At 47.1% G+C, this 21,749-nt stretch overlaps 1 protein-coding gene across 1 annotated transcript in view; it reads left to right on the top strand.

Annotated features, from left to right (window-relative positions):
• The window catches only part of LOC113629362 (OTU domain-containing protein 7A), a 177,722-nt gene that overhangs the window by 137,932 nt on the left and 18,041 nt on the right, over positions 1–21,749 (top strand). The window contains exons 7-8 of the mRNA XM_027123778.1: positions 13,015–13,142; positions 15,258–15,407. Coding sequence (XP_026979579.1) covers positions 13,015–13,142; positions 15,258–15,407 — 278 coding nt within the window. The remainder of the gene's footprint in view (positions 1–13,014; positions 13,143–15,257; positions 15,408–21,749) is intronic.

Here is a 21,749-nt window from a genome sequence, read left to right as displayed (position 1 = left end):
GCTTTCCCATACAAATTTATAGAATCACCTTATCTATATCTGAAAACTATCCTGCTAGGATTTTTTTTGGTATTGAATTAAATCTATACGTGAATTTGGGGAGGATTGAAATCTTTAAAATGTTGAGTCTACTTACACATCTTTTTCCATGTATTAGGGAGACACTATATGTCTCTTCATTTATTTAGATCTTCTTTGATTTGTTTCATTAGCATTTTATAATTTTCATCACACAAGTTCCATACATGTTTTATTAGATTTATACCTGAATATTTCATTTGGAGCTATTGTAAATGTGTGTGTGTGTGTGTGTGTGTGTGTACATGCACGTGTGTATGTGTTTTCATTTGGGTCTGCAATTATTCATTGCTAGTTATAGAAATGTGATTTGATGTTTGTTTTGACTTTGTATTCTGTGATGTGACGAAACTCATTTATCAGCTATAAGAGATTTTTGTCGATTCCCTGGGATTTTCCACATAGACATTCATATCATCTATGGGTAGGGATAGTTTTATTTCTTCCTTTCCAATCTCTATGCCTTTTATTTCTTTTTCTTGACTTATCGCACTAACTAGGATTTCTAGTATGATGTTGAGTGGACATGGTGAGAGAGGACACCCTTCCCTGGTTATCAGTCTTAGTCAGAAATCTTTTATCAATATGATGTTTGTTATAGGTTTTTAGTAGGTATCTTTTATCAGGTTGAGGAAGTTTCTTTCTATTCCTTTTGTCAAGAGTTTCTGTCATTAATGAAAGCTGAATTTTATCAAATACATTTCTACATCAATTAATATGATCATGTGGATTTTTTTTGTCTTTAGACCATTAATGTGGTGGGTTGCATTGAATGATATTTGAATATTGAACCAGGGATTCCATTGCAGGGAATCCTTGAATTCCAGGGATTAATTCCACTTTCTCTTGGTGTACTGAACTTTTTATTTTGTTCATTCAATTTGGCAATATTATGTTGAGAATTTTTGCATCTGTGACCATGGAGGTTATTGGAATGTAGTTTTCTTTTTATATACTACTGTCTTTGTCTAGTTTTGGTATCAGAGTAATGCTAGTCTCATAAAACAAGTTGGGAACTATTACCTCCTCTTCTATTTTCTAGAAGAGATTGTATAGGACTGGTAATATTTATTCTTTAAATGTTTGGTAGACTTCATTGAACCTATGAAATCATCTGCAACCAAACATTTCCTTTTCAGAAGTTTATTAACTATAAATTCAATTTTTTTAATAGTTACAGAAAACAAATAAGTAGGTTTGGGTAGCTTGTTGTTTTTGAGAAATTGTTCCATTTCATCTAAGTTGTTGAATTTATGTGCATAATATTGTTTGTAATTTTCCCTTTTTTAACTTATAAATATCTTGGAGGGACTTTAGTGATATTCCCTTTCTTTTCAGACTCAGCAATTAGTGTCTTTCTCTTTTTTTTTTTGGTCAACCTTGCTAAAGTTCTATCAATTTTATTAAAGTTCTTTTAAAAGAACCAGTTTTGTCTCAATTGATTATCCCTATTGACTTTTAGATTTTAATTTCATTGGTTTCTGCTCTTATCTTTAGAGTTTCCCTCCTTCTGCTTGCTTTGTGTTTATTTTACACTGATTTTTCTACTTTGTTCAGGTGAAAGCTTAGATTATTGATTTGAAATCTTTCTTTTTTGTAATGTATACATTTTGGGGCTATAAATTTCCCTCTAAGAACTGCTTAGCTGCATACAACAAATTTTGATACATTGCATTTTTATTTTCATTCTGTTTAAAATATTTTCTAATTTCCCTTGAGACTTTCTCTTTTACCACTGAATTATTTAAAAGTGTATTGTGTAATATGTTTTTGTTGTCTTTCTTTACTAATTCTAGTTTAATTGCATTATGGTCTGACAACATAATTGGTATGATTTAAATTACTTAAAATGTGTTCAGTTTTGTTAAGGAGTAAGCATATTGTCTATCTTTGTGAATATTCCATGTGCATTTTAAAAAGATGTGTATTCTGTACTTGTTAGATGGAGTATTCTGTTGATGTCAGTTAGATCCAATCGACTGATGGTTTTGTTCAAATTTTCTATACACTTGATGATTTTCTGTCTACTTGTTCTTTCAGTTACCAAGAGAGAAGTTTGTAGCCCTACAATTATACTTGTGGCTGTTTCTGTTTCTCCTTTCAGTTTTGTCAGTTTTTTCTTCTAAGTATTTTGAAGTCTTATTGTTAAATCCACGTTCATTTAGGACTATTCTATCTTCTTACTGAATCTTATCCTTTTATCATTATGTAGTATTTCTTTTTATCTGGGGCAATTTTCTTTGCTCTGAAGTCTACTTTGCTTGATATTGATAAAGTTTCTCTAGTTTTCTCTTGATTAAAATTTTCATGATCTGTAATTTTCCATCCTTTTACCTTTAACCTACCTATATCATTATATTTGAAGTGAGTTTCTTCAACACAGCAAATAGTTTTTATTGATTCTAACAATTTCTATCTTTTAACTGCTGCATTTAAACAATCTGTATTTAATGTAATGATTGACATGCTTGAATTTAGCTTTTTCATTTTATTATTTGTTCTCTTTTTCTTTTTGTGTTTTTTTTTTGTTCCTATGTTCCCCTTTCCTTGTTTCAATTATTTGAATTTTTTAAGTTTCTATTTTAATTTAACTTTTGTGATTTTAACATCTCTTCATATAATTTTTAAGTGGTGGCTCTAGGGCTTCCCTGGTGGCGCAGTGGTTGAGAGTCCGCCTGCCGATGCAGGGGACACGGGTTCGTGCCCCAGTCCGGGAAGATCCCACATGCCGCGGAACGGCTAGGCCCGTGAGCCATGGCCACTGAGCCTGCGGGTCCCGAGGCTGTGCTCCGCAATGGGAGAGGCCACAACAGCGAGAGGCCCACGTACCGAAAAAAAAAAAAAAAGTGGTGGCTCTAGTAATTACAATATACATACTTTAAGCAATCCCTTTTGGAATTCAAGTGAAATTCAAAGTCCTTGTCACTATATGGGTCCCTTATCTTCTCCTTTATGTTTTAATTTTCTTATGTATTGCATCTACATACTTTAAATACCCCACCAGCCAATATAATAATTTTAATGTGAGTCTTCAAATATATATTAAAGAACTCAAGAGGAAAAGGATAGTCTGTTATTATGTATGCAGATCATGACTGTTTCTGTTGTGCTTCCTTCATTTCTGATATTCCAACATTTCTTCTTGTATCATTTTCTTTCAATCTGAACATTTTCCTTTAATTTTTTTAGGGAGATTTGGTGGTTATGAATCCCCTTTTCTTCATCTGAGAATATGTTTATTTCACCTTTATACCTGAAGGATATTTTTACTGGATATTGAATTCTAGTTTAACATCCTTTAAAAATCTTGTTTCTCCTTCTTCTGGCTTCCAGTGGTTCCTGATGAGAAATCTACAGTCATTCGAATTATTGTTCCCCCGTTGAGAGTGTCACTTTTATCTGGCTGCTTTCAACATTTTTCCTCTGTCCTTAGGTTTCAGCAATTTGATTTTGTTGTGTCTGGCCATGGATTTCTTTAGGTTTATCCTCTTTAGTTCTCTGAGCTTCTTAAATCTACAGGTTTGTATCTTTGCACAGCTTAGTAAGCTTTCAGTTATTATTTATTTAAATATTTTTTTTCTTTTTAGGGGCACTGTACTCTTTCTCCTTATTGTACCCTCATGACATGAGTATTACACCTTTGGCGTTGACTGACAAGTCACTGAAATCCTCATTTTGTCAATCTTTTCTTCTCCCTCTTCTTCAGATTGGGTCATCTGTTGATCCATCTTCAGATTTACTGACCCTTTTTCTTTCTCATCTCCAATCTGCTGTTGAGTCCACTCAGTGAATTTTTTCTTCCAATTGTTGTATATTTAGGTTCTAAAATTTCCATCACTTGTTGGAGCATTTTCATAATGACTTCTTTAAAATCTTTGTCAGATAATTCCGATATCTACCAACTCAGAGTTGGTGTCTTTTGATTGTTCTCTTCCTTGGGCATTGAGATTTTTGTGGTTCTCCATATGTCGAGTACATTTGGATTGCATCCTGGACATTTTGGATCTTATGAGATTCTGAGTCTTGTTTATAATCTAAGAAAAATGTTGACTTTTTAATTCTATCAGGTAGGTTCATACTGTAACTTTCAACCTGCCTTCTCTGGGCTGTGGTTTTCAAAGCCTTTGCTGTCCTATTTGGCTAAGCTTCACATTATGCAGTCTGTGACCTGGGCGGGGGTCTCTTCAGTAAGTCGTCAGAGCCTTTGGTGTACCGATTAGGACAGATCCACGCATGCACAGCTCACAGTTGGGGAGAGGGGAGTCCAGGAGTTCATAAACAACCTCATGGGATTGTTTTCTGAAGCCCTCTTTTTATAATCTTCCAGGTACTTTTTGGTTCCCTGGGACTCCCTTTTCTGTCCTCCAGCCAGAATGCACCACTGTGCACATAGCCCTGTCCTGCACCCTGCTCGTGCAGGACTTGTGTATGTTTTATATTGTCTCCCCTTCAGACTGCAGTATCCTGTTGGTGCAGCCAACCCAATGCTTCTTTTTGATTCTTTTCCAAACCCTAGCTCAGTGCTGGCCACTTGGGGCTGTGTGTACCTACAGAGCCAGATCCAGGAGCAGCAGGCACGGAGCTAAGCACTTGTGCCTCCACACACCCCCAGGGGAGGCATTCCTGCCTGGAGCCCATGACACCAGTGCCCAGACCTGAGCCATTAGCAGGCGGGGAGCAAAGGCCAGCCCTCGTGGGATGAGTGCTCACACCATTTTCCCACACTCGTGCAGGGAGGGCTGGCCTTCTTAGAGGATAAGGATTCCCTAGAGATGGGGAAGAATAGCATCATCAGGCAGGAATTAGAGCCATGTCGTCTACTGAGCACACGTGTTATGTTCTGCGTCAAGCAGGGCTGCAAAGCTGTCCTTATCATGGCCAATGACAGAAACCTGAGTTTCAGAAAATTAAGTCAGTTCCCAGCATCCCACAGCCCAGAAGAGACAGAGCCAGGATCTGAACTTGGAACTGACCACAAACATAAACCCATGCTCTTATCAAATGCAAAACAGGCATGAAAAGCAAGAATCAAGAACTTATCCTGAGATTTGTGATGAAAGTAATCAATTTTGTTCTTTAACTTTTTATAAAAGAAAAGCTTACTTGCTCACCATTGGATGAGACAGGTTATGGAGGCTGAGAGGCATAGGACATGCCTTTGTTTGAACAAAGAGAAAAAGAGGCTGAGAGAGGGGGGCCATTTCAAGGACTCTTGGGCAGCCCCCACAGAGTGACTGACACCCCAGGCCCCTATTTCTCTTGTGTGCTGCTCATTTTGTAACTGACTTTCCATAATTTAATTGCTGTGTCTACATAATTTCATAATATGTTTGCTGCCTTTCTATTTTATTGGACTTTTTCAGAAATAACTAGAATCCTAAATGGTTACCTGATGTACAGTCTCAGAGGTATGAACTTAAGTCAGTCTTTTAAGGAAAGGTGAGTGGCATGCCACTGCTGGGAGGTGCCCAGCCCGCAGGGTCAGGGCTTGGCCCCTTGTGGAAAAGGAGGCTTTCTTACAAATATTCCTCAAGGTGCTGTGACTTTTACTAGTGAACCAAGCAGGAAGAATGTTTGTTCACCTAACGAGTTCTCACATTTGCAAATGTGGAATCCAGGTCAAATTTTTAAAGACATTGCTAATTGAAAATATGATTGAAGCCAACTCTTCATCTGTCAGGAGCCTTCCCTGACCTTCCTGTATAAAGCAGCCCCTTTTTACCACTGTGCTTATTAACACCTGATAGTTATTTGTTTGATCATCTGTTAATTGTCTCTACCGCTTAGACCTGCATGCATGTGCACACATGCACACACACACACACACACACACACACACACACACACACACACACACACACACACACCCCTAGCAACAGTGCTATACCCAGAGCAGATATTCAACAAATATTTGTCACACAAATGACCCCAGCGTATTCATTTTAGGCAGTGAAATGAGTCCTCACCCCCAGGCTACCCTGTCCACAGTTGAGAAGCTCCTGTCAGAGCCCGAGACCCTCTTGGTCCCCTCAAAGTGCCAGGGGTGCCACCCTCCTTCCGTCCTGGATCCCCAGGCCATAGCGTTTAGTAAGGCCCCAGCAGCCTACACTGTGCCTTAGGAAATCTTTTGGAAAAGCTTCCCGTCTGGGCAGACACAGTTCCTGACTGGATACAAAGGCCCACAGCAGGGCACCGGCTGGCCTCAGCCCCTGTGAGCCCCTCAGGCTGACTCTCCAGCCCCGCTCTGCACCTATGTGCCAGCTCATCAAAGATGTCGTCATGGCTCCAAACCCTGCCTGGGAGAAGGGGTCGAGTCCCACCACTGACAGAAATGCTGCCGTGCAGCTGTGAGAGGGGAGGAGACCCACATACTATGACGGAGGCCTCTCTGGGATGTACTGTTAAGAGGAAAATCAAGGGTCAGAATAGCCCATGTAGTGCCCTGCCTTTCACCCAGAGGTAGGGGGAGGGTATGTGTATAGAATCTAAATATGCACATACATTCATATTCCTCTATATGTGCGCGTATGCACACAAACACATATATGCTTATATTTTTAAAATTTTTATTGAAATATAGTTGATTTACAATGCTGTGTTAGTTTCAGTTGTACAGCAAAGTGATTCAGTTGTATGTGTATATATATTCTTTTTCAGATTCTTTTCCATTATAGGTTATTACAAGATATTGAGTATAGTTCCCTGTGCTATACAGTAGGTCCTTATTGCTTATTGATTTTATATATAGTAGTGTGTATATGCTAATTCCAAACTCCGAATTTATCACTCCCCCTTTCCCCCTTTGGTAACCATAAGTTTGTTTTCTATGTCTGTGGGTCTGTTTCTGTTTTGTAAATAAGTTCATTTGTATCATTTTTTAGATTCCACACATAAGTGATATCATATGATATTTATCTTTCTCTGACTTACTTCACTTAGTATGATAATCTCTAGGTCCATCCATGTGTGCTTATACGTTTGGATGGGAGGGTACACCAGAAACTGATAACTATGTCACCATAGATAATCACCATGGATGACGACTCTACAATTTATCCAAATTGGTACATTTGGAGGAGGGAGAGTGGCCACTGGCCATTGGTGACCCATAAAGCAGGACTTTCCTAAGCAAAACAGGAGGTGTGGTCACCTCACCTTGGGGAGGGGGACAGGGGAAGTGTCCTGGGGGGCCTGCACCCAAGCTGCGCCTCTGTGCGGCCGGGTGACTGCCCTTGGGCAAGACCCCACCGGCTGCCCAGACTGGTTTCCTTGTCCATGACATGGGCTCTTGCTGGGGTGGCCGCTAAGGCTGTGGCTGCCGTTTAAGCCAGGACACCCCCAAATCTGCACTGTGCCTTTTCATTCCTGCCACCGACTTCCATGCCATCTGGACCTCACTCCACCGCTCTTGCTTCTTGGTCCCACCAGGAGGGGGGGTCTGGCCCAGCCTCTGTCCAGGTCACCCCTTGTCTTCCTCAGGGGGTTTTCACTGGGTGGGTGGGGTATCCCTATGCTCCTGATTCCCCCTCCCCAGGTACACACTGAAGAAGAGGGAACAGGTGTGCTGTGGCCTAGAGCATGTGAGGAAGCTCTCAGACACGCCCAGATGTGAGGATGAAGCAGTTATATTGCGTGTTAGTCTTCTTAACAGTCAACACCAATTAGGTGTTGTATTTTAGGGATTTTAAGTGTTTTTTCCCAGAGGCGAGATCCTACTTACAATCCCGCATCTAGCATTTGCTCAGTAAACTCACAGGAAGATGATGTGAAGCCTTGGGATGAGAAGTGGACGTTAATATTCAGGACTGGTTTTGCTGGAGCTGATTTCTACCAACGGGCTCCGTCACAGTAACTCACATGCGCAGGTCACTGTTCCAAAGCGTCATCCCAGTCATGAGCCCATTTGCCCCGCAGAGGAGCCTGAGGAGTTGTCGAGCCAATGTTCCAGCCTGCGTTTAATGAACAGGAATAGTCACTGAGGCTTTTGAAGCACAAGGGCATGGCCATGGTTTTGAAGGGAGAGCACAGAACCAGGACCCACCCCCAGTTCAAATTTGCTCCCTGCACCCTGGGAACAAGGAGCTGGAGCAAGTAGGGAAGGATATTGGGATTCTCCAGCTATGCCCAGGGTAGAGCTGGGACCCTCTCTGCAACCTCCTGGGCCACTGAGCAGAATCACAGTTGACTTTTGGCTCTCATGTTCAACACCAAAACAGGAGTGAAGAAAGGTCGCTCTGCTCCAGGCTCGTCTCCATAACCCCCTCCCAGTTGGGCCTATACCCCCATCACTGCTGCCCATGTCTGGCCATGAGGCCTCCTGATGTATGTGGTGAAACTGCATGCTCCAGCCCTAGCACAGATCTGGGATGGATGGACAGACAGACAGGTGGGCAGGTGGATGGGTGGATGGATGGATGGATGGATGGATGGATGGACAAATGGATGGGTGGATGGATGGATAAATGGATGGGTAGATGGGTAAATAGGTGAATTAATGGACAAATGGATGATTGGACGGATGGATATATGGGTAGATGGATGGATGGATGGGCGAATAGATAGACAAATGGGTGCTTGGATGGATGGATGGACAGGTGAACAGATGGATGGTGGGTGGATGAGTGGATGGAGGGATAAAAGATGGCTGGATGGACAGATGTTACCTGGGGGCCTCTGCAGTGCCTTTCATGGTGCCAGCTTGTAGCAAGTACTCAATAAATACGTGCTGTTTTTTCCGCTTGAAATACAATGGCCCTGCTTTGAGTTTTGCATGAACAGAAAGCCACGCCACTACAGTGGTGCCTAATAGTCAGACGTTGCACCGTGGTTGTTGCGGGTCCCCTCTGCGTAGCTGGTCGGGTATTTTTCTCTTGAGTACGCAGGCTGTAAGTCTGTGTTCTGTCTTCTCTGTGCTGCTGCTTGTCTCGTTCAGCCATACACCTGCCTGTGAGCGCTCACTGTGTGACAGGGGTGAGCGAGCACCCGCTCAGAGCCCTTGACCTCACATACCCGTGGCTGGACAGGATAACTACCCAGGATGTTTGGAAATGTACACCCGAGAGCATTGTGTTAGACTCAGCATGTGTGTATGTATTCAACACACTCCCCTTCCACTTCCCTTCCCGCCCTGAAAAATTCAGTCCTAAATCCATAGGTTCATCAAAGCAAGGTGGGCACCTGCAGTGGGCAGAGTGGTGTTTTGTGGGGTTTTTTACCTTTTAGATTTTTATTAGTAGTTCTCTCTGAAAAATCAAAATAGTTAGCAATTTCCTTTAGATTCATCAAGACTGTATATCCTTTGTATTTAGATCTTTAATGATGTACAACATAATACAAAACAAACCAAAGAGACTGATTTCTATGACTAGGTGCTATTCCTTGTGTCATCCTAGAGCAAGGGGCTGGAGGGAGAGGCTGTTCTCCAGGGAGAACTGAGGTGGAGTTAGTGCTGGGTGACTAAATCACAGCTCTATCTTCCCCACTTGATGTGCTGGGAAGGGGCCAATGATTTCTTAAACTGACAACTGTTTTCTAGAGCAGGGGGCTCTAAAATCTCGGGTAGCAGAAGACTGTGGTCCAAACGAGGCCAAAAGAAACAGGCTGGGGCAGGGAAGTATGGTAACTGCCTGGCAGAAAAGGCAAACCCAGGGCCCCAAGGGGAAAAGGGCATTCTTTGCACCTCAGAGACATTGCAGAACCAGTGTTAACGCTAAGTGACGTCGTTAAAAGGGGAAAAAAACAAAACTCTGGAAGAACCTTTCAATTGCACTCAACTTGGATTAGAGGTCAGTCCACCCTTGCAGAGAAGGGAAACATCTAGCCCCAGAGCAGCACTGAGTCTGGCCCTCCCACCTCCTTCTCCCCAACTCCTTTTGGCAGCTGGGCCAGGTTTTGGATGAGGCCATACAGACCCCAGAAAGACCAGAGAAGTCTCTCTGCATGGCCAAGGTGGGAAGGACACTTCTCAGAATACAAATACTTTTACTATGGAAGGAGCGGGGACAGTTCCGGGGGCATATGCACACCCAAATCTTCCCCACTTTCTCCCCAGCTCAGGACCTAGAGGACACAGAGACCAAGGTCAGGGTGTCAGAGCCAGACAGAGTGAAGAGGGCAACTCAGGGGAAGGGAAGCAGCATTGGTTGGGGGCTGTTTACATACCAGGATCAAATAAGGAAATAGCTTAAGATTGGTAGAAACCAGGTTTCTCACTTTCGGAGAAAGGAGTTACAAGTAGAATGAACTCTGGGGTGTTAGATTGGAATTGGGAGTATCAGGGGACTCAGAGTTTCAGATAGATAGATGATAGGTAGATAGATAATAGATGGATGGATAGATAGATGACAGATGAAAATGTCTGTGTACACATGTGGATGTGTACACACACATGCACACACACGTTCCCCAGCTCTACTTACTGAGTCTAGGAGCAATGACATCAGCAATAATCATATTTTGGCTTCTAAACACCATTATCCACTATCTTAAAAAAAAAAAAAAAAAAAAAAACAGGAGAAATGGCTGAATCCAGGGCTGAAGCAGAAGAGATACAAGATGAATCTTGTTGACTGAAAAAAAAAATGCACAGCCTAAAAGTTGAAAGTTATGTTTTACTCGATGGACAGAACTGAGGACTTAAGCCTGGGACACAGACTGTCAGGTGGCTCTGAGGGACTGCTCCAAAGAGGTAAGGAGGGGAACCAGGATACACAGGCATTTTTGTAACAAAGACCAGGTGGTCAGAACATCAAAAGATTACTGTTAATTAAAGAAAACCAGACATCTCAAGTTAAGGAATTTAGTACTGTTCTGTGTATGGGAAGATGCAAGAGTCTGGGCTCACTGAAATCATTCCTATCAATATGTACCTCAGCTCTCTGTGGCCAGTATTCTGTGTTTTCTCATCCTGAGTCCTCTCAGTGTGCACCGTCGGGGGCGGCTGCCACAGCTGACTGCTAGATGTTGCGGGGGGGGGGGGGGCATCCTGCTTCCATCCTGAGTTCCCTCAGGGCTCACCATTAGGGCACCTGTAGTGGCTGATGGCTGCAACAGCCTTTGTTTACTGAAATGGCAGGCGGCGTTTTTAGTTCACAACCTTGACCATCTTCTTGTGCTGGAAAGCAAGGATGTGCTCTAAAAAATGACGGGGGCTGTCACACAGACACAGATCCCACTTGAACAAGCCCCACTGACCAAGGCGGGTATCTGAGCATCAAAATAATCACATGGATGGATTATAACACAGTGAATCAAATAGAAGCCTGGAATCAGTAAATGTATCAAGGCTTGGTGAGGAGTGGAATATGTCTGTAGATTCCAAGTTCCTCCCCATAAAATGCTTATTAATTACGGAGAGGAAGGGAGCAGCTCTGCAAGGGGGAGCCTGGCTGACGGCCACGAGAGAGATCCACCCAACTGGACACCACGACAAGGATGCAGTGTAACCCAATCTGCTCTGATTGTGAGGAAACACACACCCAGACCATGGACATTCTACACAATACTGGGCCTGTGGTCTTCAAAACGGCCTAGGTCTTAAACATCAAGTACCCTGAGGAATGTTCCAGACTGAGGACGGCTAAAGAGACACCGCAGCTGAATGCAGTACACCATCCAGAACTGGGGCAGATGGCACGTGGTGACTGGGGTCTTTCATGGTGACAGATGCATTGTTGCCTTCGTGATTAGACGAATTCCCAGTTCTGATGGTGATGTAGGAGAATATATCTGCAGGAACGTAACCCCACTCACAGGAAGTACACACGAAGTTCTGCCGGGTGATGGGATTTCAGGTTGGCAATTTACTTTCAAATGGTTCAGAAGGAAAAAAAAGCTACTTATACCCTGCAAATTTTTTGTGAGCTTTTAGGTGCTGCCAATTTTTTTTAAGTCTTAAAATAAGGTATGTTGAGTCACCAGAAAAAGAACAAGAAAAAACTATTGGTACAATAACAACAAAACTCCCCAGGTGATTATGAGGCATCCCCAAGGATTCAGAGCCTTTGTCTGAGAAGCCACACAAGCAGTTGGCTGCAGGCTATGTACATAGAACCCTTTCCCCAGGCCACCCCACCCCAGAATTCTCAAGCGGGGCCCCACTTGCTAACTCTGCCCCACCTGCTTAGAGACCGCCCTCAGTTAATTCTGGATGCCCCGCCCCATTCGAGTGCCCAAGAGGCCCCATCAACCTCGGGGCACTGGCCTTCCTCTCTCCATGCTTCTTCGCTTTGGACTGGCCTGGTTGTTGAGAGACATCTAGGCTACAGTTCTCTGCCCATGTCCTAGAGTCATGAGTGATGCAGGTTTTGGAGCCCACTCTTCCCCTGAGCCTCGGAGAAGAGCCAGGGGCTGGCTGGGGAGGGTCCGAGTGGCCTGGGTTGGGCATTCTGTCACTCCCTCCACTACCACTCAAGGCAGCCTTCTTACCACCATCTTCAGTCAGGGTATCCCCTAGAAAGGCCCACAGATCTTGGTAGCAGTGGACCCACCGGCCCATCAGACGTGCCCAGGCATACCTGACCCCCTGAGGGTAAAGCTTCAGCCTAAGCTGCTGGTTGTGAGCATGAACCGAATGGGGAACCTCCATGCCTCTTGCCCCAACTGCATCCCCGTCAACCCGCCCAGAGAACCAGCCCCCATGTTGTCACACACTCTGGGCACCTCTGCCCCCAGGGAGACTGCATCTTAAAGGGAGCTGGCTGCCCACGTTGCCAGGTTCTCTGCTTCGGCTTCTCTCCTGAGACCACCCACCCCAGGGTCAGGTGGAGAGCTGGGTTCAGTGTGCTTGCCAACATCGAGTGGCGTGGAGGGGGGCCGTGGCCTCAGCTGGCCGCGACAGCCAGGGTCCACGCAGGGAAGGGCCACAGGGAGGTGTTTTGTCCTCCACTCCCTGTCCCGACTCGCTCCAGTGACAGGCTTGCTTCACTGTGTCCCCAGCATGGACAACGCCGAGGACCCTGTGTACGAGAGTCTGGAGGAGTTCCACGTTTTCGTCCTTGCCCACATATTAAGGAGGCCCATCGTCGTTGTAGCAGATACGATGCTGAGGGACTCAGGCGGGGAAGGTAAGTTTACTCATAATGAAACAGATGTATTTTATTCATCACCCAGAAAGCGTAACATCCCGAGTAAGGAAGGGACAGTCCAACATAATGGCTGAGCCTCCAGAAGGACACAGAGCCTTACTCTGCCTGGACAAAGGTCTTATTTCTCCTCGTTTCTCCTCGACTCCACATGTTTCTGGCTCCTCCCAGTAGAGAAGGGATTACTCTTTTTTATTTGTTTAATATTTTTTTTTGGCCGTGCCACACGGCTTGTGGGATCTTAGTTCCCCGACGAGGGATTGGACCCGGGCCCTCAGCAGCGAAAAGTGCAGAGTCCTAACCCCTGGACAGCCAGGGAATTCCCAGGAGAGATTACTCTTGGCCGTCCATCCACCCTGTGTGTCCACGGCAGGAGAAATGTGGCTGAGTGGGGGTGGGGATGAACCCCGAGGGGCTCCGGGCCCCACCCATTGCCCACACCATCCAGCAGTGCCGGCCTCATCCCAGGGCCACTTGGCCACTCAGCCACTCCAGTCCCCTCCTGCCCCTCGCATGTGTCTTAAAGAAGAAACAAGAAAGGCAGAAAATGCAAAGTCATCCGCAAGGCTGTGATGGGACCAGGGCTGGGGGAGAAGGAGGAAGGGATGGAGGACTTCCCAAGGCCGGTACCCACTGCACTGCCAATCATGTGCACCCTCTCCCTCGGCCAGGCCACTACCTCCCAGGGTAGACATTGCCTCCCGCTTTACAGACGAGGAGCCCAACGCTCAGAGAGGCCACACAATGTGCCCCCGCCTTCAGCTGAGGCCTTGAGGAAGCAGGGTCGACCCAGGCAGGGAGGGCTCCACGTGTGTCCTCCCTCTAGCCTTTCTGCTGGAGCCCACAGGGCACCATGCTCTCTGAAAAGGAGGGACACAGGAGGGGCCAGGATGGTGGATGGACCAGGAAGGTCACCCTAGTGTAAGTGTCCTGCCTCTCGTGGCTGTGGTTACCACAGAAAGCAGGGAGCTGGGAGTACCTTGGTCACTCCCAGTGACACAGGCCTGCCGGGGTCTGCAGCTCTCTGGGTGCAGAGCCCGGCCTCCCATCGGGGTCCCTGTACTCATCAGATCCCACAGAGCTGGGTCCACACTTCCTTCCTTTGCACCTGTCCTGGAGGGTGCAGCCCTCTCAAAGGCGGACCCACCCTGCCTCTCAGCAGAGAGGGAGGCAGAACCATGGTCACTGATATAGACAAAGCAAGGGTGGGGAGGATTCCTGAGCTCATCAAAGACATCCCTGATGTCGACTGTCTTTTCCTTCCACAGAAGGGCAGTGAGTCACTGAGTCTGAGGCCAAGAGGCAAGGTTCTTTGTAATTAAAAAACAGATGCCATGTCAGGGCAGGTATTTCCAGTAGTTATGTATTTCAGTGAGGATTTAGGCTTTTTCCCCCTTTTGGTAAGGAAATGAACAAGACTGTGTCCCAGTTGCTAAAGGAGCTGATCCCCGTCCCTCATTTCCCATCTGACTCACGACTTGGGCCTGGAGTGCTCTCACTGAGCTTCTCAAAACCTAGAACAAATAAGCTCTCAAGCAGCACATACGTTGTTCTGTGTGCAGATGCTTTTGTGAACACAGGAGAGGAATAAGTACGTTCAGGAGAACACGGGTTTCTAGGTGGCCATCAGCACACGTCCTGGCTGACCATCTGGGGTGGGCGTTTTGATCACCTTGGCCGGACTCAGGGCAGCAGGCAGCCCCGGCAGGTCACAGCAGAATCCCCTCAGCCCTGCTTGTTCCTAGGGTGCAGCTTGACAGGGCGCAGGGACAAACGAGCCAGGAGGACTCTGCCCAAGGAAGCAGGTGGAGCAGGGTGCCCTGGTCAGGTACAGGACTTGGGGTCTAATGGGCCTGGCCCCTGCGAGCCTGGGCTTCCCTATCCATCGGTGGCAAGCATCACCTAGCTCTCAGGGAGCTCCTGCCAGGTGGGTGGAGGCCCCTCTGCTGTGGAGTAGGTGACAGATGACAACACCCGGGGCTGCAGCCTGAGCCTGCCCTCCCTTCCCTCCGCCCTGTCACCTCCCCCAGGATGGTGAGGGATGCTGTCCACGCCCCCTCCAGATCCACATGCCCTCACCCTTGTTTGTGTCTGCAGCATTTGCTCCAATCCCCTTCGGAGGGATTTACCTGCCCTTGGAGGTGCCTCCCAACAGATGCCACTGCTCACCTCTGGTTCTTGCCTACGACCAAGCGCATTTCTCTGCCCTTGTGTCCATGGAGCAGAGAGACCAGCAGAGAGAACAAGGTACACCCGCCGCCACCTAACAGTGCAAGGTGGGGAAGGGGTGGGCCGGGAGGGGCAGGAGGTGGAATATGGAGACCTCCCTGGGAAGCGCACTCAGCAATGATAGGTTTTGCCTAAAACTACCATATGCATGCAAAAAAATATCATTGAAAATAATGCCATTTGCAGCATCATGGATGGAATGGACTTAGATTATCATTATCATAGATTATCATACTAAGAAACTTAGATTATTATAGTAAGTGATGTCAGACAAAGACAAATATCATACGATATCACTTATATGTGGAATCTAAAAAAAATGATACAACTGAACTTATTTACAAAACAGAAACAGACTCAGAAAACAAACTTATGGTCACCAAAGGGGAAAGGGGAGGAGGGAAAAATTAGGAGTTTGGGATTAACATATACACACTATTATGTATAAAATAGATGAATAACAAGAAACTACTATATACCACTATACTCAATATTTTCTAATAACCTCTAAGGAAAAAGAATCTGAAAAAGAATATATATGTATAACTGAATCACTTTGCTTGTACACCTGAAACTAACACAACATTGTAAATCAACTATGCTTCAGTTTTTAAAAAAAGAAAAAAATGCCACAGTCAACTTTTAATTTAAATTATGAAGCAAATTAATAATCAAGCCACCCTTAAATAACTTTCACTGTGGTTCCCTTTCACATGTACGCATATACTATATGGATGTAATTAATCTCAGATGTAATTTTTTTTCTTTTTTTTTTGCGGTACGCGGGCCTCTCTCACTGTTGTGGCCTCTCCTGTTGCGGAGCACAGGCTGCAGACGCGCAGGCTCAGTGGCCATGGCTCATGGGCCCAGCCGCTCCGCGGCATGTGGGATCTTCCCGGACCGGGGCACGAACCTGTGTCCCCTGCATCAGCAGGAGGACTCTCAACCACTGTGCCACTGGGGAAGCCCTCAGATGTAATTTTTAAAAGCCCGTCTACTTTGTTAGACCAACCAGACGATCAAAATATTAAAACTCTGGACTAGTAATAAACTTACACTTAATAAACAAATAAATAATTAATTAATTAAAAGCCCGTCTAGTGCAGAGAGTCAGCAAATTACAGCCCACTGCCTGTTTGTAAATAAAGTTTTATCGGAACACAGCCACACTTGTTCAAAGACGTATTGTCTGTGGCTACTGCTTTTGTGCCCTAACAGCAGAGTTGAGAAGCAACCCCAGAGGCTGTGTGGCCTGCAAAGACTAAAATGTTTACTAATGAGCGCTTTACGGAAAATGTTTGCCAGCCTCTGCTCTAAAGTAAGCTTTTGAATCAAAAGATGGATTCTTCCATTCAAATCATTACATGGGAGTTTCCTGCCAGGAGCCATTTCAGTGCTGCAGAGAGGCTTGCCGGGCTGGGCCCACAGGCTGTGCACTGCACAACTCCAACCACCAGTCACATAGACTCATGTGGGGCCTGTCTTCAGTCAATGCATTATGGGTCTGCTGTGGAAATGGCGGGATTTTGTTTGGAATGTTAACTGCTGACGGATGTGTGACTAACTGAGCAAATAGAGGGAAACTCTTCCTTTTTCACTTCTGTGTCTGGTTAGACAGAGAACTCCCAGGATACTAAAAGAAGGAAAGACTGACCAGTTTCAGGGTCCCTGCCATAGGATGTGGTCCCAGGAAATCCATGGTGGCTCATCCTGTGGTGATGTGAGTCCAGAAGGAGAGGGAGCAGGGCTGCCACTGGCTGTAAGGGGACTATCACGTCCTTTTCCTGTGCTATTTACAGACATCTCACTTTAGCCGTAGGAAGACATGTTTCGTCATTAAGGCCTAGGTGTCATTTGCCTTTTCTGTTGTCTCTCTGCGTGTTGGCCAGTGAGAGCTGGCAGCTCCCTCATGGCTTCCAGCTCTTCTCAAAGCTCACCGTGGCTCTGGAGAGACGGGAGGGCCCTTTCTCTGCAGCCTCACCCTATCAGCAAGTGATTGAAAAGACCAAAAGCCTTTCATTTAGAAGCCAGATGTTGGCCATGAATATTAAGAAGAAACTTAATCAGGATAGTAGGTCAGAGGCTCCTAACTGGGCAACTCAGGACTTTGACTTCTATAGAAGAACTGTACAGAAAAAAATGAAAAAAAACTCTAAAAGAAAGGTGAAATAATAAATCCATGATTTAAAGGTGAAACATTTTAGAAACAATTAACATATCGAGTATAAATTTTGGAGAATTTGAATAAAATTGGCTGTGTTTCATTTAGAAAATTTTAAAAAGAGGGCCCTTCTCAGGACCAGGGATCCAGGCCAGGTGCGGGGCCTCTCATCCAGTCTCCCAGAGACTCTGTGGTCAGGGAGAGATCAAAGTCCCAGGGCTGGCATCTCCAGTTGCTGAGCAGGGCCTTCAGAGCCCGGCTCCCTCCTCACAGAGGCACTGAGCTTTCTTTCAGGCCTTCCAGATACTGCTTATGGATGCTTTCAAGGCCAATATGAAGGTGCTCTTCAATAAAAGGACAAATGTGGAGGGGTTACCGCCGAGCAAGGGAGCGTTGCAGAGGTGCAGGTGGTTTCACCTCTAAAGACTTTTTTTCCCATAAGTGGATTCTGGTCCCAGTGTGGGTTCTGAGCAGCTGTGTCGTGGGCTCCTGCAGCTCCGCCTGCTGGCTTGCTCCTAATAGCAGTGTGGTCCCTGCCTCCACAGCCCTCACGTGACCAATGTGCAGGGCTGCACGTTGACCCATTCAGTCCTCACGACCATCGCACAAGCAGAAGCAAAGCACATGTAAGCGGCTCCCACTGGCTGGGTAACCTCTGTGCTACATGTCAGGCCCTCACACATTGGGAAAGGATACAGATGCTCTGCAGACTTTGAGGCTTTAAGTACTGCTACCGACACATCCCCTGTGCCACCCTCACTGAGCTGGTGGGTGCTGGTAGGCGCAACCCTGCTTCCTGCTCCTCCCACTGGCCTGAAGTCCAGTGGTCCTGCATGCAGTATTTGTTTGGGGGGCCGAGGGCCCATTCAGTGAAGCACCTGTTGCATCCAGGTTTGGGGACCCAAAGATGACAGTGTCCTTGCCTTGGGGCCCTTACCACCTTGTAGGGGAGACAGGCACCCCCATCAAGCCACATACTACACAAGGCAGGATGTTTCCCGAGCAGTCACAAGCTCCATTCAGCAGGGGAGCAATTACTCTAATTGGGAAGAACAGACAGATAGACCTGAGCAGAAGTGCTGGGCTGATGCAGGGATGTTGCTGGTGGGTGGCTGGCATGTTGCTGGTGTGGCCCAGCAAGCACATGTCATAGGAGCGTGATGGTGTTGGGCCTGGGTGCTGCCGTATCCTCACCGCGTTGCCCGAGGGGCGCCATGTGCCCTCCCAGCCTGTCCCCTTATCTGTTGCCGGTACAATAACACCCATCTCCCTGGAAATGAAAGCTTTCTCCTCCCCTTCCTCACCCTCATTCCCTCCCCCCTCCCCTGTCCTCTGCCCTTCCTCTTCCTTTCCGCCCACTCTCCCATTTGGTCTCTTTTCATTTGACACATGTAAGGACATCACCACTTAATTATGAAGTGACCACCATGGTCACTTCCACACACTGAAGTCCTCAGTCACCCCTGGGAATGACATTGCCTGTCCCAAAGCCAGGCCTGTCCCCTGATCCTTAAATGTTGCTTCTAAGATAAACCTAAAGGCCTTGACTGGCTCCCTTCCTGGCCACCATTAGTGCCCAGCATCTCCCTGAAAGGACCTGCCATGGGCAGGAGGAACAGAGCAGACATTGTCCGGGGAGCCATCACCAGAGGAAGCCTACCCCAGGGTTCCTGTGGGGCACTGTCCTACCTTCCAGCCCGACGGTAGAGGCTGTCGGGGGCTTTCTGCAAATACCAGATCCTAGCAATTCTGCCATTGTTACCCAGTGGTTGAGGATGGTGGGGAGAAGCTGAGAAGACGTCAGGAACCTGCTCAGGGAACAGACTCAGTCTCTCTTCTCAGCCTTTATGATGCCAAGAAAATGGAAGCAACCACAGAAGGCCATGATATTAGCCCCCAAAAGAAGATAGTTCAGAATAGCATTGGGATGCAAGGGGCTCAAAGGAGAAAATGGCTGCTGCAGCTGCTTCTCTAACAGGGAGTCCTGAGGTAGGTGGTCCAGGGCTGGTGCATCAGCTCTAGGCATTCTCAGGTACTCAGGCTCCAGCCTCTCCCTGCTCCACCATCCTTATTGTGTGGTTTCAGCCTTATGGTCATAGAATAGGTGCTGCAGCTCCAGGCATCACATCCATATTCCAGGCTGGACCAAATGCCTCTCTTCTTAAACTTTGTCATTTCAGTTGGGAAGAACACCTTCCCTCGACACGTGCTGGCATCTTACTAAGGCTGAGCTCTATACTTGCAGTTTCCCGGCTTCAGAGCAGCCTGAGAAATGAGTGCAGTGGAGGAAGAAGGGGGTGAGGTGATGGGTGGGGGTTCAGTGAGCCAGCTCTGAATCAGGGAGAGGATGTGATGTTTCCAGGCAGTTCCATCTGGACTCTCCTCTTTATTTCACCAGCAATGACCACTCATCTGGGGAAGAGCAAAAGTGCAAAAATGAGTTCTTTACCAACTTGGGTCCTCATCTGGAAATAAACCACGTTAGCTGTTAGGTTCTTAATTCCCTAAAAAGCGGTGGTGCGTGAGGCTGTCAGTGCTGTGCTCCTTAGGAGAAAATCCATTCTCTTTCAACGCAGAGAGAGAAGCAGCCTTGCTCCCAGGGCCGCTGTGTACCGCCCGTGGATGTCAGGTTCCGAGCTGCCTGGGTGAGGGTGGCGCATGCGTCTGGCGGTCCTGGCCGTGGCCACGCCCCCACAGGAGGAAGAGCCGGGGCGGGGGCGGTCCTGCCGAGAGACAGACCTGGCGCCACGCGGCTGACTTGATGGCACGCTGCTGTCCCCCCCCATCTAAATGCCCCCAGGAAGTTTCATGCCCAGAGGCTTTCTCTCCTAGAGCCCTGGTTCTGTGCCAGAACCCCCCCACCCCAAAGCTGGCAGGAGCCTTCTGACCCTGCTGAACTGAGACCTCGGCCTGGCCCGGGGCTTTTCACTCCGCCTTCCAGAAAGTCTCCAGCTCTGTGCCTTCAAGCTGCGTTGCACTCTGCCCCCAGGGAGCCTCCCAGGAAGCTCTTTACAGACACTAAGGTCACCACCCCCATAGCATCCTTGCCTATGAGGACCAAGGATGCTCAGTGAGAGGAAAGATAGTGGGAAACCATCCTCTTCCTTCCTGCCCTTCCCTGCCGTGCGGGGCTTCCGTCCGTTCACAGGGTTTCCTGGTTGCAGGTTAGAGCCCCTTCGACCGCAGGTCACCAAAACCCGACATGGCTCAGACAGGAAGAGGGCTGGTTGTCACACACACCACACTCTCAACATTGTGGGGCAGGCAGGCCCCCCGGGGCAGGTGGGGCGTTTCAGGAATGTTGGAGATGACCAGGCCCCTCCATCCTGCCTGCAGCCTCCTCACCTTCTGTTCCAGGCAAGCCCCTGCCGCCATCCCCTGCTGCAAGCAGGTCCTGTTCGCCCCCAAACTCCGGTGTCTAAGAGCATGGCCAGATCTGGGGCAGGAAGTATGCACAAAGATCCTATCGCATCTTGTCCTGGAAGAAACAAGGCATCTTCAAAGACCGCGAGGGTAGTGTCAGAAGGGCTTCTGGGCTGATGGACGAGGCTCCTACAGGACGAGAGGGACAGTGAGGACCACCACTGGAAAGAGTAGAAACATGATGAAGTTGCTTCGGTCCAGGAATTCATGATGATGCTCGGGGAAAGCCTCCCTCATCAGCTCTCCAGGAAGCTCAGGTCCACCACCTGGGAAACATAAAAAGCAGGAAAGTATCAGGCGAGATCCTGTGTTTCCTTGGTGAACTAGTGACGGGACCTTCCTCTGAGTTCAGGTACCCTGGCTTGTCATGAAGGGAGAGGTGTTGGTAAGGGCTGAATTCATGTGTTGAAGAGCTAACCCCCAGGCCTCAGGCTGCGACTGTATTTGGAGATGGGGTCTTCAGAGGAGTAATTAAAATACAGTGAGGTGATCAGGGTGGACCCTCATCCACTGTGACTGGTGGTCTTATAAGAAGAGGAGGTTAGGACACAGACACACAGAGAGAGGAGATTGCAGGAGGACACAGAGAAGACAGTCAGTCACCTGCAAGCCAAGGAGAGAGGCCTCAAAAAGAAACAACTCTGCTGACACCTTGTCCTTGGACTTCCAGCCTCCAGACTGTGAGAGAATAAATGTCTGCTCTTTAAGCCCCTCTGTGTTCCACTGTTATGGCCACCCGAGCAAACCAATTCAGACAGAATGAGAATACCAGGTTA

This window comes from Aethalodelphis obliquidens, unplaced genomic scaffold (assembly GCF_003676395.1).
Source record: "Aethalodelphis obliquidens isolate GAN/ISIS:26980383/991018 unplaced genomic scaffold, ASM367639v1 scaffold26, whole genome shotgun sequence".
Taxonomy (NCBI): Eukaryota; Metazoa; Chordata; class Mammalia; order Artiodactyla; family Delphinidae; genus Aethalodelphis; species Aethalodelphis obliquidens.
Note: the sequence above shows the minus strand (reverse complement) of the source record. Positions and strands in the feature narration are given on the sequence as shown.